Below are 12,414 nucleotides of genomic sequence, written 5' to 3'. Positions count from 1 at the left end.
TGATGACGATGACGACAATAACGGTCATCTTTAGTTTCGGCGTCTCCCCTTGGCGGTCTTCGGAGATCGAACGGTCAGGCTTTGCCTGGGCGATGATCGCATTCTTGAGAGTGAGGTGCTGGTGTGTGGATACTCAGCAATCTTGTCGGTTTAGGTTTTCTTATTTTCTTTTCACAGAGGTATGGATGAAAGGGGGAATTGGTCGGCGGTTTTGTGTCGGCCAGGGCTGCCATAATCTTGGAGCTCTCTCCGGTCTGGGTCCTCTTTTGTTTCTGAAAGCCTCGTTAATTGGGATTAGCCGGGGGAGTTATGGGTATTCGGGGTGTACCATCTGCTTTTAGATGACTTCGACATGACTTCCTGGCGTTGCTATCTCACACCGATAGGTAGAGGCATGAGGCCAACGAATGAACGAAACTTTACATTATTAACTTGTCTGCAGTGCTTGTTGGCGATGATGAGTGAAGTTGAAGAGGTAGGGTTGTCGGGTCGGGTCCGCGCAGGGGGGCCCTCCTTAAGGAGGCTTGGCATCACCCAATGCTGTGGCGGACCCGCTTACACCCCACTCCGCACATGATTGCTGCAGGAAAGCGTGGGAGGCATGGCTCGGTCTTAAGAATCATTGGTCATGCAGTGAAAAAGTTCGGCGTTCGAAGCCGACCTGGGTAAGGTTCGAGTTGCGCGGGCTGGCGCGGTTCATCATTCATGAGCAGTTCCCCTTTATTTATAAAAGACCGCACGCCCGGGACTGCGAGGGCTCGATCTTTGCCCCCATCCGAAACCTTTTCAACAACATACTAGTACGGAGTAAACATACCGTATCCAGGGCCCGAGCTCTTCTGACTATCTTGACGCAAGCAACCATGGGTCAACCGTCCTTCCAAGCGTCCAATGCCATCATCTGGGTGACATATGGAGCATTCTTGTGAGAAGAGACCAAACCCCCAGCGCTGGCATTCCGTTACCCTGCCCGTCGGAGACAGTATACTGACGTGACGCGCAGAATCTTGGGAACAGGCATTGCCTGGAGGTTCAGGAACCAGAGCAAGGGAGAGTTCCTGGCCGGCAACAGAACTCAGACGGGTTAGAACATACACACTCTGCTCTCCCCCACGGCGGAGAGGAATGGCGATCAGTGGCTTCTGGCCCTCTGGGCGTCCAGAGTTTTCTACTCTCTTTCCTCTCCGTTCATTTTCATTAAGCGAATACTAACCACGGGATCCTCCGATAGCTCTGCCGCTCACCCTGAATTTCATCGCATCCGGTGAGTGAGCAAAATGCGATGGGCCAGACAGATCAGAGCGGCGGCAACGCATCAGCCGAGAAAGCATCCATACCGGCAAGGAGAGTTCTGCAACCAAAGCAATGGTATTCGTGCGACAACTTGAGCGGCTGTATCAGACAACGACGACGACGACGAGGAAAGCCACGGGCTGACCATAGGTTCGTACCCATACCTCACCAAGACTTTGGCCCTCTTTCCCCGTGTCCCCCGTGTCTTCCAAGCCGCCTATGGGCGGCGCTGGAGATATTGGGGGCTGCGCGGTCTAGAGGGGCCAAAGATTGCGGCTCACTACGGGCGCCGAGTTGAAGCAGGTTCTCTGGCTCCAACCTCTCGCACTGTGTCCGCCTGCCTCCTTTCTTTCCGTCTGTGACGGAGGGGAGGGGTTGTGTAGGGTGCCAAAAGAAAATGCGGGAGGAGAGCCAGCGTCTTGTGGAAACGAAGCTGAGATTGTACCGTGATACTCGATCAAGTTAATGCTTGCGTGGGAAACGTGCTGCCGCTCCGATCTCCCCCCTTTTTCCCTCCCCCCCTTTCTTTTCCCTTTGCAACCGTGGTTTGACATACTAAATCTCCGCAGCCCTTGGATCCGGCATCCTGTTCTCCTACCCGGAACTGGCGACGCTGGCGGGCATTCAGGGCGTTGTAGTCTACGCGCTGTCGTCGGCGCTGCCGCTGCTGATCTTTGCGGTGCTCGGCCCCATCATCCGACGCAGGTGTCCCGAGGGCTTCGTCCTCACCGAGTGGACCCGGCAGCGCTACGGCATCTTCACGGCCTTGTACCTGAGCTTCATGACTCTGGTCACGCTCTTCCTGTACATGGTCTCGGAGCTATCCGCCATTGGCCAGGTCGTCAACATCCTCACGGGCCTGGACGGGCTGCCTGTCTTGATTGTCGAATGCGTTGTCACGACTATCTACACCTGTGAGCTGCGGGCTTTTTTCTATTGTTTTTCTCCGCGTATGGGATGGTCCTCTAACCTAATCGTTTCAGCTATGGGAGGGTTCAAGATCTCCTTCTTCACGGACAACATCCAAGGCGCCATGGTGTTCGCACTGATCGTCATCGCCGCCATCACCATCGGTGTCGAGACGAAGATCGACACCAGCTTGATCGAGCCGTCCGGCCTTACTAAGGCGAGCCTGCTTGGATGGCAGCTGCTCTACATTCTGCCCGTCGCCATTCTCACCAATGACTTCTTCCTCGTACGTTTCCCCCACCCCTTTACCACCCAATGCCGATCTTCCGGGAAAAAAAAAATCTTTTGTAACACTTTCTGGACAGTCCAATTTCTGGCTCCGCACGTTCGCCTCCAAAACCGACCGAGACCTCTGGCTCGGCGTCTCGGGCGCCGTCGTGGCCACGCTGATCATCGTGACGCTCGTCGGCTCGACCGGTCTCATCGCCGCCTGGGCGGGCATCTGGCCCGGTCCGCCGGACGCCCCCGTCGAGGGCTCGGTCGCCTTCTTCGCCTTGCTCGAGCAGCTGCCCAACTGGGTCGTCGGCATCGTGCTCGTCATGGCGGTCACCATGAGCACCGCCGCCTTCGACTCGCTGCAGTCGGCCATGGTTACGTCGGCGTCCAACGACCTGTTCCGCAACCGGCTCAACATCTGGCTCATCCGCGCCGGCGTGGTGCTGGTCATGATCCCCGTCGTCGTGATCGCCATCCGCGCGCCCTCCATCCTGCAGATCTACCTCATCTCCGACCTGGTCTCGGCGGCCACCATCCCCGTGCTGGTCATCGGCCTCTCGGATGCCTGCTACTGGTGGCGCGGCTTCGAGGTGGTCGTGGGCGGGCTCGGCGGCCTGCTGACCGTGTTCCTCTTCGGCACCGTCTACTACGGCGATGCCCAGACCGGCGCCGAGCTGATGCTGCTCGAGCAAGGCCTGTACTCGGCTGACTGGGGCGCCTTTGGCGCCTTCGTTGCCGCGCCCGTCGGCGGGCTGCTCTGGGGCTTCGGCGCCCTCGCCTTGCGCCTGAGCATTCAGTACGTCATGGCCAGGGTCCAGGGCCGCAGGTTTGATGCCCTGGACCGCCCCGTCCCGCGTGGCGCGCCGCAGCTCGTCGACCCGGAGGTGGCTGGCGATACTGGGAGCAGCTCTTCTGATGCGCCCGGTCTTGCCAAGACTACCGGCAAGTTCTTTTAGACGAGCCTCGACTTGTCCGATCGGGGTATAAAAGTGTGGTCTGTTCAGGTACTGGATGGGTCCAAAGCAAGCACTGGCGGGTGGACAGCGCCGCCAAGGTTGGGCAGGGCACTTTGTTGGTGTTGGGTTGTGGGGACGGTTATTGCTCTCTAATCCTCCCTGCTGAGATGAGATAGAGCTTCATGGGGTATTAAAGTAGGCGGTTAATACACACTGCATCACTCGAGACTTATCCTCGATCTGTCCGACCATTCATTCCTGCCACCCTCTAGAAAGCGCGTGCTTCTTTTCTGTTTCGGTCCTCGACAAGATAGCCAGGCGTGCATTGTCCCAAGGCCCATATCATTGGAGCTAGAGCTGCTCTGTCTCGCACTCTGCATGTTACCCCCGCACATGATGCCGGTTCGTCAAGTCCGGGCCTCTAGAGAAGGCTGCCACACGCCCTGCATCGACTCAGAGTCCAAAGGGGGTTAGAAACCGTAGAATTTTTGTATATTACATTCAGTAGACTTTTTTTACACAGGGTAACTGCGCTCTCGCCAACGCACCGGACTCGTCTCGTTGCATCACTTCATCCGTCATACAAGTGCACCCGGACAGCGGGAAAGGTGCCGCTCACACACTTCCATCCGCCCTCGCGCTTTGCGTGCATCACCTGAGCTGCAGCATCATCCGTTTCAGAACCTCCGCCTCATGCTTCCATGCCTCCAGCGAGGTGGGCTGGATGGTGCCGATGAGCCGCCACTCGCTCTGCGTCCACGTCCTGGGATCGTAGGTACACGCCAGTGCCACGTTCTCCACCGCCACAATCTCCTTCTCGCTCCCCGGAACGACCTGGCCCCGCGCATCGTACTCGACCCGGCGCTGCCGGCTGGATATGGCGACCACGGCCTGCCGCAGGATCGGCGAATACTTGTCGCGAGAAGTGGCCGTGATCCTGTGCGACTTTACAGACGGGTAGAACAGCCTGTTGGTGTACGCCACCAGTTCCCAGCCGTAGCGGCGGCCTCTCGGTCGGCCGTCGATACTCGCGATCAAGGTGCTCGCTAGCTTCTTCGTGCAGATCCTGTTGATGGTGTCTCGGTCTCCCGAGGCCAGCGCCTCCGCCATGGCTCGGTGTAGTGCCTTGGCAGTGGGGACGAGGGTCGACCGTTTAGCCTGCATGGCAGCCCGCGTGAAGAAGGACGGTTTCGACGTGAACTTGACGGCGGCGTTTGTCACCACCTCCTGGCCCTTGGTAAGAAGCCAGTACCACAAGAACCTGAGCTTTTGCCCGAGAGGCTTGGGGAAGCCTGATAGAGGGGGCAGGATGAAGGTCCCTGTTTTTGTGCAGCATGGCGAATCAGCAATGGTCCCTGATCATCCCCTGTCGCCGTCGAGGAGAAAAAGGGGAGATCCCGGGGTACGCACCAGGTAGGACCACTTGAAGGGACTCGAACCCGACGTCGCTGGTTAACTCCCGCGTCCGTTTCGACGACGAAACACTCGGAGACTCGTGTGTAGAGACCCGGGGAGTGGAAGCTTCCAAGGCCTGCTTGTTCAAGCCGACCCTTCGAATCTGAGATGTGGTAAAAGGACAAGCCGACTGCACTAGAAACCCCGGAGTGCCGAAAAGTGGTGTTATTCGTTTGGGGGCCGTCGTATTGACGAAGAGAAGCTCTCCGGCCCTCCGATACACCCTTGATGAGGGCGACATGGTTCTGGTTCCAAGCGCCTCCCTGTTTCCCGCTGCCCGATTGCAATGGCCCTCGTAGTCCCCCTCCCACTGACGGATGGACTGTGCTGGGTCCGAGTCTCTATCTCGGCCGACGTCGAACAGGAGCCGTTTGCTCGGCCGGGTACGCGGGTGTTAGTGGTCGCCAGCTCTCGCCGGTTGAACCGAGCTCAAAATTTCCCGATGGAGCGGGAGAAGTTGGGGGGCCCAAAAGGCAATTTGACCAATCATATGTTTAGGTCTGCTTACCGGGATGTTTATCAAGGTAGCCCCGCCAAGATTGAGCTCACCCCTAGCGATCGATGACCTCAGGAAGCGCATTATTGCACCGCTTATTTCAGGCCCAGTGCCGCCACCTCAGCACCTCCACCTTTCCTCGTTTCCCTTCGGAGCAGAACCTCAAGTCGATGCTCCATGGGGCAGGAGACGCACCTTGATGTACAGCCGCGTGAAGCCAAGGGCGGAGCAGCCGCGGGCGGATAACGGACTCAACGGCGGCGCTGCTGCTAAGCGCTCCCTGTCCGAGTCCCGCGGCCGGGGCGCTGCGGCGCCTGCCGGATTAACCAAGTCCGCGCTCGACCATGCCGTCCCCAGACCGGGCCTGAACCCCACACCCGGAAGCGTCACAGCAACAGCAGCTGCTGATCACGCCGGCGCCGGCCCGGTCCGGTCTACTCTCCTCCAACCCCGCGTTGCCGTCGCGCTCGGCCTCTCCAAGAAATGGTACCCCTTCCTCTTCCTTTGCCGGCTGGCCTCGATTGCCCCGGGCGTGCTCTTCGGCCTGCCAAACGCTCTCCGGTTGCTCGCGACACTGCACCTCATGTACCTTGACCGAGTGCTCGACGGCGGCGCATCGAGCAAGCTGTGGCGAGGGGCAGGATCGTCCTCGCCGACGTCGGGTTACGACCCAGCATTTGAAGCCAGGCTGCGGCTCACCGAGACACTGCTGGCCACCATATGGGTTCGCCCACCACTCTACCCCTTGGTTTCCCCTTTTATTAACAGGGCAGCCATGTCAGACTGACAAGAGACAAAAAATAGTGCTGCGCATCCGGCTACCTCTCCTTCTTCTTCACCGACTGCCTCATGTCGCGCTGGCTGCTGAACTACACCCCACAAGCGACCATCGTGCGGCTCCTGACCGTCGACGCGATCAACGGATACCTTACCTCTTGGGTCCTCCACCTTACAGGCGGCTTCGAGGACCCGCGGCTGATTCTCCCAGCTTGGATAGTGATCTCTACCGTAAGGGAACACCCGCAACCCTTTCCTTTCCGCTCCCCATTTTCTCTAGTCCACTGGCCATCGAGCTGACCACCCGTCTTCCCCTGGGACTGGACAGACATTGACAGTATTGTATCACATCACCCAACGCAAGATCAACATCCGCAAGGAGACGTCCATGTCCATTAGTGTGTTTTCCATCGCCAGCTTCGTCAGCATGGTGGCACTCTTGGTCCAGCTACATTCGAACCGCTCCGACTACCCCGATATCCCCCTGCTTAACGTTATCCGGAGGGTATTACACGAATCTGGCAAGCTGGCGATCCGAATCATGGAGTATGGTGATATTACGAGGGAACTCTAGCACTGATGCTTGTTAAAGGAATAAGGCGTTTTGTGGCGTTGTCTTGTCCAGAGAGTGGTTTCCGGTTCGAAAAGAAGGGGTATGGGCACTGGGGGGTCACGTGGAAGCTCTCAGGGGAAGGAAAAGACAACGGCCAGGCAACATTGTACATACCACCTGGAATCACGGTCGACAGCCGCGTACAATTTGCTGGATGGAATACCATTCCATTGCCTAAAACTAACGAGACCCGCAGGCGCTTAACGAAGGACATGCAGGCTAACTCTGTGGCCGTCCTGTCAACTAGCGCTGAAGGAACGACGATAAGCAAATGGTCCCAGCCTTAACATACGTCCTCCTAACGCAATCTCTGCTAGGGGAAGGAGCCACATCTGCCAACTTCCGGGTATCATGTGTTTGCGCGCCGCGCGACCCTGTGAAGGGTCTTTCATTGCTCAGGTATCGATGGCAAGTTCTGCCTCTGTGAGTGAACCCCGCCCCGGAAGCTCTTGGAGCCCGGGCCGCTGAGCGGCGGCACGACCGACATGCCCCTCTTAGAAGCCGTGGATCTGTCAGTAGAGTTAGCGTTCGGGCTCTTCGACAAGCCAAGCAACTAGTCAGGATGCATACCTTGATGTTCTTCTCATCGAGACCCAAGCCCTCCTCCTTGTCAACAAGGAATTCTTTGATCTTGAGGCGGTGATCGCCCTGGAGCTGAATCACCTCGCCAAGACCCTTGGACTCGGTGTCACTGATGATGGTGCCATTGCAGGCTGGCGGAGGTTAGCACCTCAGCCTTCGGTTATCACAGAACTGGGAAAGACATACCGAATTCCTTCTTGATCACCTTCAAAATCTTCTTGTGGTCAAACTTCGCCGGTATACCTTGCACGGTAGTCAAAGTCTTGCGTCCATTACGCTCTGCACACTCTCCGTCAGTCGCCTATCCTTTGGTACTGCTCCGTGGTTTGGAGGGGTGGACCTGACGGTCACGCGACAGTGGGGTATCAATCAAACATACGCTGAATGCGAATATGGATGTATTCCTGGGTCTGGGTGGTTTGTCCCGAGTCCTCGTCGGCGTCGGCGAAGGGGTCTAACAGATATCCGAGTCAGCGAGTGCACCTAAGAAAGTAACCGACACTAGGTAGTCCGCGAGAAGCGACGGGACACGAGGTGCTTGTCCCTCCAGCGCAACCCATATGCAACGTCACATTACCAATCCACTTCAAAGGTGGACGCAAATGGAAACGCCGTCGCCGTTGAATGCAAAAGCAGGGAATGATAATGAGTGAAAGCAGTCGGTAGATGGACATACCGCGGCTCTTGAGATTCTGGATCTCGATTTCGCCTGACATAAACTCGAAGTTTGCGGGTTGACCTTGGGAGATGGTTTGTTTGTTGAAGGTTGAGGGTGTAGCGACCGACGACTGTAGCAGTGTCTCGCTAATGTGCGGTGTGGATTGATGGAATTGTTTTGTGAAAGTTAAAAAGATGAGCTGGAGCCTTTGTGAGCCTTGGTTACTAGAAAGGCGGATGCGGTCGCGATGGCAAGATGATGTTGGAAGAGCGAAGTTCCTGGAAACCGAGAGGGAGGGGGCAAGAACAAGTAGATATGTGGGGGCACTGGCCAGCTCGGGTGACCCACCAGGGGACCAGGTGGGCGAATCTCAGTGGGGAAAGACCGTGCTGTCTCGGCCTCGTACTGGGCAAGTCGCGGTCATCTATCGCTGGGCCAGGGTTCCACCAGTGCTTGCCTCTTCGCTACCTCGACTGTACCTTCCACGAAGATGCGCAAGGCCAGTACGTCAGCACCTTCTGATCTCTACCAGTGGTTTGCAACTGGAAGCCTTTGCGAGTCATAAATTGCGGTAAGTCACCGAGCGTAGATATTTGCTCTATGCTCGTCCAGATGTTTGGGATGACTCATGGGAATTTTTCAGCTGGTTTTCCATGACGTTTGGGACTGATTGATCACAAGACATACGTGTAATTTTCGTTACAGCATATCAACTTACGTACTTCGTACTAGAACCAATACACTGTGTTTGTCCCGTCTTACGGTTCTACTCCGTACTGTGAAGGCCTTCCGGTAACGTACCGTTTTCGCCGCTTGCATCACCCGGAGAACGTCATCTGTTGATGGCTATGCAGGCCGATTTGCCCTTCACGGCCTGTCGCACGACCGGTTCCCCAAAAAATGGGATTCGAGCCAGAGGATGTGGCGCTCGACGCAAGTCCGTTCATTGTTCTCGGGGACAGCGAGTCCAGTCATGAGACAGCATGTTGGCGGCCGCTGTTTCGACATCAGTGCTCATTCAACGCTGAGGTTTTCAACGATGTCTTGGTCAACCTGATTCAGAATCCAAACATCAACTCCTCGTGGCTCTTTCGCGCGGATATCCTTTATGACTCGGTCGAACCATTGGCTGCCTTAGCGGTCCCGGAAGTCGAGCACGCCCACATCCCTTTATTCCTCGGGTTCGAGCTCCGGCGATGCATTGTGCGAAGGCTTATTCCCAGGAATACGCTGAGGGACAAACCCATGGATCAGACATGCCTCATTTACAGAACAGCTTCTTACCAAGAGGATGATGCTGTTACCGCGGTAGAGAAGACCCTCGTGGTATATCTGCCCCATATCTCCACCCCCTCCGAGATGCCTTTCTATCACCCCGTAGTCCGGGGAATAGCCTTTCTCCACGAGTGGACAGCAGCCGCGGAATCTCGCGGGTCCATCTCCATCTCCTACCTCTTCTTCAGCGAGGAGGACCGTTCTTCTGTCAGGCTTGTACGGACTGCCCTGCGCCTGCTCGAGGTCATCCACAAGCACGGCAAGGGCCGGCTAGAGGGATACCAGAAGCGGGTGCATCACGACCGATTGGTTCCTCAGGCGCGGGTGCAAAACACCTATACCCGGCTCAAGCAGAAGTACGCACGAAGTCTCATCAAAAGCTGGGCCGAGACAACCGATCCCGCGAAACATGTCTTTGAGGATCTCTGCATCGCAGCGTTCCTGCTTGAACTATGGCTTGACACGTACGGCCAAGGCACGTTCCCAGGTTTTGTGGACATTGGGTGTGGCAACGGTCTTCTTGTCTACATCCTCAACCAGGAAGGTTTCGCAGGATGGGGATTCGATGCGCGCTCGCGCAAGTCATGGGCTGCATACAACACCAAGATGAAGACGCCCGCAGGTGAACAGGACACGCTTCAGCAGCTTGTCTTGCTTCCGCCACCGGTCAGCCGAGACGGGCTTGCTGGCCTGTCGGGTGATACCTTCAATGACAAGCTCATCCACAACGGCCGTTTTCCCGAGGGCACCTTTATCATCTCAAACCATGCTGATGAACTCACCCCCTGGACCCCCATCATTGCTGCTCTCTCCGAGTGCCCCTTCATTGCCATTCCCTGCTGCAGCCATAATCTGGCTGGAGAGCGGTTCCGGGCGCCCGCCCCGAAAGACAAAACCACAGCGGACTCGGCATACTCGTCACTGGTTGTGTGGGTCTCGAATATTGCAACAGACTGCGGCTGGGAGGTTGAGCAGGAGATGCTGCGTATCCCGAGCACGCGCAATACGGCATTGGTCGGGCGTAAGCGGTCTACCCAGAGTCCGACCTTAGACATCCAAGCCATTGTCGACAAATATGGAGGCACCGCAGGCTACCTGGAGAGCGTGGTCAAGTTGGTCACGTCTACAGCATCGGCGAGCGAACACTGAGAGCATATGGCAAAAGGGAAAGCAACGACAACGCTGGGCTGCGGGCCGCTTTTGGATTATTTCTTAACGCTCAATCTAAATCAGGCACTGGGAGATGGTCTACCAGCTTGAGGCTCAGACCCAGCTTCTGCAACGCCTCGGTAGCTAGCTGGTCTCTCAACTTCTCCGTCTCCTCCTGCGTTGTAAGCACAAAGTCATGCTTCAGCAGCCACGTGCCCTCCTCGACACCATATTCCTTGGCCGTCTCCTTGTCCACCTTGTCCAGGTCAATCACGAGACTCTGCTTCACACCGAAAACGGCGTCCGAGGTCTCATACGGGTCGCCCCTGAGATACAGCGCACTAAAGAACGCAGATGTCAGCCGCGGAATCATATCAAAAGGTCAACCGACGACACCCTTGAAGAGAGAGGGGGTATATGGCACATACGTAACCAACTTATCCCAGCCTTCCTTCCCAAACATGAAGTGCACATGCGCTGGCCGCCAGCAGTGCCGGTTCAGCAACTGCAGCAGCTTCCCCACGGGCCCGTCGTGCGGGATCGGGTAGCTGACGGGCTTCAGGCCCTTGAACCAGAACCTCCCTTGCTCGTCGCTGACCATGACGCAGCGCTCGCTGGGCGCGTCGCGGTCGGCGTGCTGCACGTCGTAGTGGCCCGAGCTGTCCGTCTCCCAGATGTCGATGGTCACGCCGGCGATCGGGTTCCCCTGCGTGTCCCTCACCGTGCAGACGGCCAGCATCGGCTCGCCCTCCGGGTCTGACGTCATGCTCGCGCCGTTGGGCAGCACGGGCGCGTCATGCGTGTGGAAGGGCCCGAGCACGGAACCTTCGGTGCCGCCTGGCGGTTTGGGGTGGTTGATGTTATCTACCAGGAGCGAGAGGCCCAGCACGTCGGACAAGAGGATGAACTCCTAGATATTTGGGGCCTCAAATATTAGCACCACCATAGCCCTCATCCAAAGCTCTCTGGGAAAATGTTAAGTGAAAAAAAAAAAAAATGAAGCGACTCACATTCCGCACATCGCTGCAGATCTTGCCGCACCCGATCAGGAACTCGATAGCCGCCATCCACTCCTCCGTGCTCAGCCGTGTCTCCCGCGCAAAGTCGTGCAGGTGTGTCACCAGCCGCGCCATCAGGTATGTCAGCCGCGCGTTGGGACTCTGCGAGTTGATCCGGATCGTGTTGGGCGTGATGTTGTCGATGGTCAGGTCCAGCAGAGGCGGCGGCGGCGCCTGGGCCGCGGCTTTCGACTCTTGTGCCATGGCTTGTTGATGATGATGAGTTCGGTCGTGGTGGTGTTGCTGTTGTTGCTGTTGTTGTTGTTGTTGTTGTTGTTGTTGTTGTTGTTGTTGTTGTTGTTGTTGTTGTCTGTCGACGAACCGGGGGAGTGCTTGTGGCGCCTTGGTGGTAGCGAGTGCCCAGATGAATACGCAAACGTCGCGTCGAGAGAGTCGAGTAGGTCCCTAATAATCCCGCCGGGGAACCTGGTCTGCCATTCTTCTTATAACTAGCGGTAATCTCTCTGTCTGGTGTATGTATGTACTGTATGTACTATTAACTATTTGTAAGGCCTGATAAATCCGCTGGGGCGGATCGTCCGAACTCAGGACCAACAAGACTCCAAAACACCGGATGATGGATACGTTCGTACTGTTCCTAAAGGGGGAAACGGACAGGAAAAAAGCACCCGGCACCGGTTGTGTTCAGCTGGGGCTAAGCTAGCCTGAACGTAATGGCTACTAGTACTTGACGATATCGTCTACAAAATAACAAACTCAATCAGCTTTTCGTCCGTCCATCATGACGGAAGTGAGGAACCCCCCGTACAGAGAGTTCGGGCGAAGGCCCGCCGCCACTCAGTGTGGGGTTGTGGGTAAGTCCAGGGGGGGAAAAGGTTTGGGGAAGGAGGGGTTCGGGAGTTGAGGCGGGGTGCAGTTGCGAGGGCAGGCTCCGCTGATGCTGTGCTACCTAACTT

At 56.8% G+C, this 12,414-nt stretch overlaps 6 protein-coding genes across 6 annotated transcripts; 3 read left to right on the top strand and 3 right to left on the bottom strand.

The window, feature by feature from the left end:
• Positions 1-1,861: 1,861 nt before the first annotated feature.
• On the top strand, positions 1,862-3,434 carry B0T15DRAFT_387029 (uncharacterized protein; the record flags this gene model as incomplete). The annotated part of the gene is made up of 3 exons (XM_062864361.1): positions 1,862-2,207; positions 2,277-2,488; positions 2,568-3,434. Coding segments are annotated over 3 exons (1,425 nt in total), but the record flags the coding sequence as incomplete, so codon positions are not given.
• A 325-nt stretch (positions 3,435-3,759) lies between these two features.
• B0T15DRAFT_75439 (uncharacterized protein) lies at positions 3,760-5,265 on the bottom strand. Its single transcript, XM_062871280.1, has 2 exons — positions 4,845-5,265; positions 3,760-4,753 (listed from the first exon to the last, which is right to left on the bottom strand). Exons 1-2 carry the CDS (start codon positions 5,128-5,130, stop codon positions 4,086-4,088), a joined length of 954 nt encoding a protein of 317 aa, XP_062727213.1. The 5' UTR covers positions 5,131-5,265; the 3' UTR covers positions 3,760-4,085.
• A 135-nt stretch (positions 5,266-5,400) lies between these two features.
• Positions 5,401-6,924, top strand: B0T15DRAFT_521462 (N-glycosylation protein-domain-containing protein; the record flags this gene model as incomplete). The annotated part of the gene is made up of 3 exons (XM_062868562.1): positions 5,401-6,109; positions 6,190-6,393; positions 6,491-6,924. Coding segments are annotated over 3 exons (1,159 nt in total), but the record flags the coding sequence as incomplete, so codon positions are not given.
• Positions 6,925-8,280, bottom strand: B0T15DRAFT_521461 (translation initiation factor SUI1). The gene is made up of 5 exons (XM_062868561.1): positions 8,034-8,280; positions 7,737-7,811; positions 7,544-7,636; positions 7,346-7,488; positions 6,925-7,284 (listed from the first exon to the last, which is right to left on the bottom strand). Exons 1-5 carry the CDS (start codon positions 8,071-8,073, stop codon positions 7,270-7,272), a joined length of 366 nt encoding a protein of 121 aa, XP_062727211.1. The 5' UTR covers positions 8,074-8,280; the 3' UTR covers positions 6,925-7,269.
• Positions 8,281-8,722: 442 nt separating this feature from the next.
• Positions 8,723-10,537, top strand: B0T15DRAFT_75239 (uncharacterized protein). Its single transcript, XM_062871278.1, has one exon. It carries the CDS (start codon positions 8,916-8,918, stop codon positions 10,437-10,439), a length of 1,524 nt encoding a protein of 507 aa, XP_062727210.1. The 5' UTR covers positions 8,723-8,915; the 3' UTR covers positions 10,440-10,537.
• Positions 10,510-11,701, bottom strand: B0T15DRAFT_385843 (dioxygenase-like protein; the record flags this gene model as incomplete). The annotated part of the gene is made up of 3 exons (XM_062864298.1): positions 10,510-10,780; positions 10,868-11,349; positions 11,459-11,701. 3 exons carry the CDS (start codon positions 11,699-11,701, stop codon positions 10,510-10,512), a joined length of 996 nt encoding a protein of 331 aa, XP_062727209.1.
• Between the last annotated feature and the right edge of the window lie 713 nt (positions 11,702-12,414).

This window comes from Chaetomium strumarium (assembly GCF_033439665.1).
Source record: "Chaetomium strumarium strain CBS 333.67 chromosome Unknown B0T15scaffold_1, whole genome shotgun sequence".
Lineage (NCBI taxonomy): Eukaryota > Fungi > Ascomycota > Sordariomycetes > Sordariales > Chaetomiaceae > Chaetomium > Chaetomium strumarium.
Note: the sequence above shows the minus strand (reverse complement) of the source record. Positions and strands in the feature narration are given on the sequence as shown.

Excerpts from the sequence above, each read along its gene's own strand:
- B0T15DRAFT_75439 (XM_062871280.1), bottom strand. The coding sequence starts at position 5,130 with ATGTCGCCCTCATCAAGGGTGTATCGGAGGGCCGGAGAGCTTCTCTTC. Across the intron at positions 4,754-4,844 it reads CCTTCAAGTGGTCCTACCTG|GGACCTTCATCCTGCCCCCT; the intron begins GTGCGTACCCCG and ends GCACAAAAACAG.
- B0T15DRAFT_521461 (XM_062868561.1), bottom strand. The coding sequence starts at position 8,073 with ATGTCAGGCGAAATCGAGATCCAGAATCTCAAGAGCCGCG. Across the intron at positions 7,812-8,033 it reads CCAGAATCTCAAGAGCCGCG|ACCCCTTCGCCGACGCCGAC; the intron begins GTATGTCCATCT and ends GATATCTGTTAG. Across the intron at positions 7,637-7,736 it reads CATCCATATTCGCATTCAGC|AGCGTAATGGACGCAAGACT; the intron begins GTATGTTTGATT and ends GAGAGTGTGCAG.
- B0T15DRAFT_75239 (XM_062871278.1), top strand. The coding sequence starts at position 8,916 with ATGGGATTCGAGCCAGAGGATGTGGCGCTCGACGCAAGTCCGTTCATT.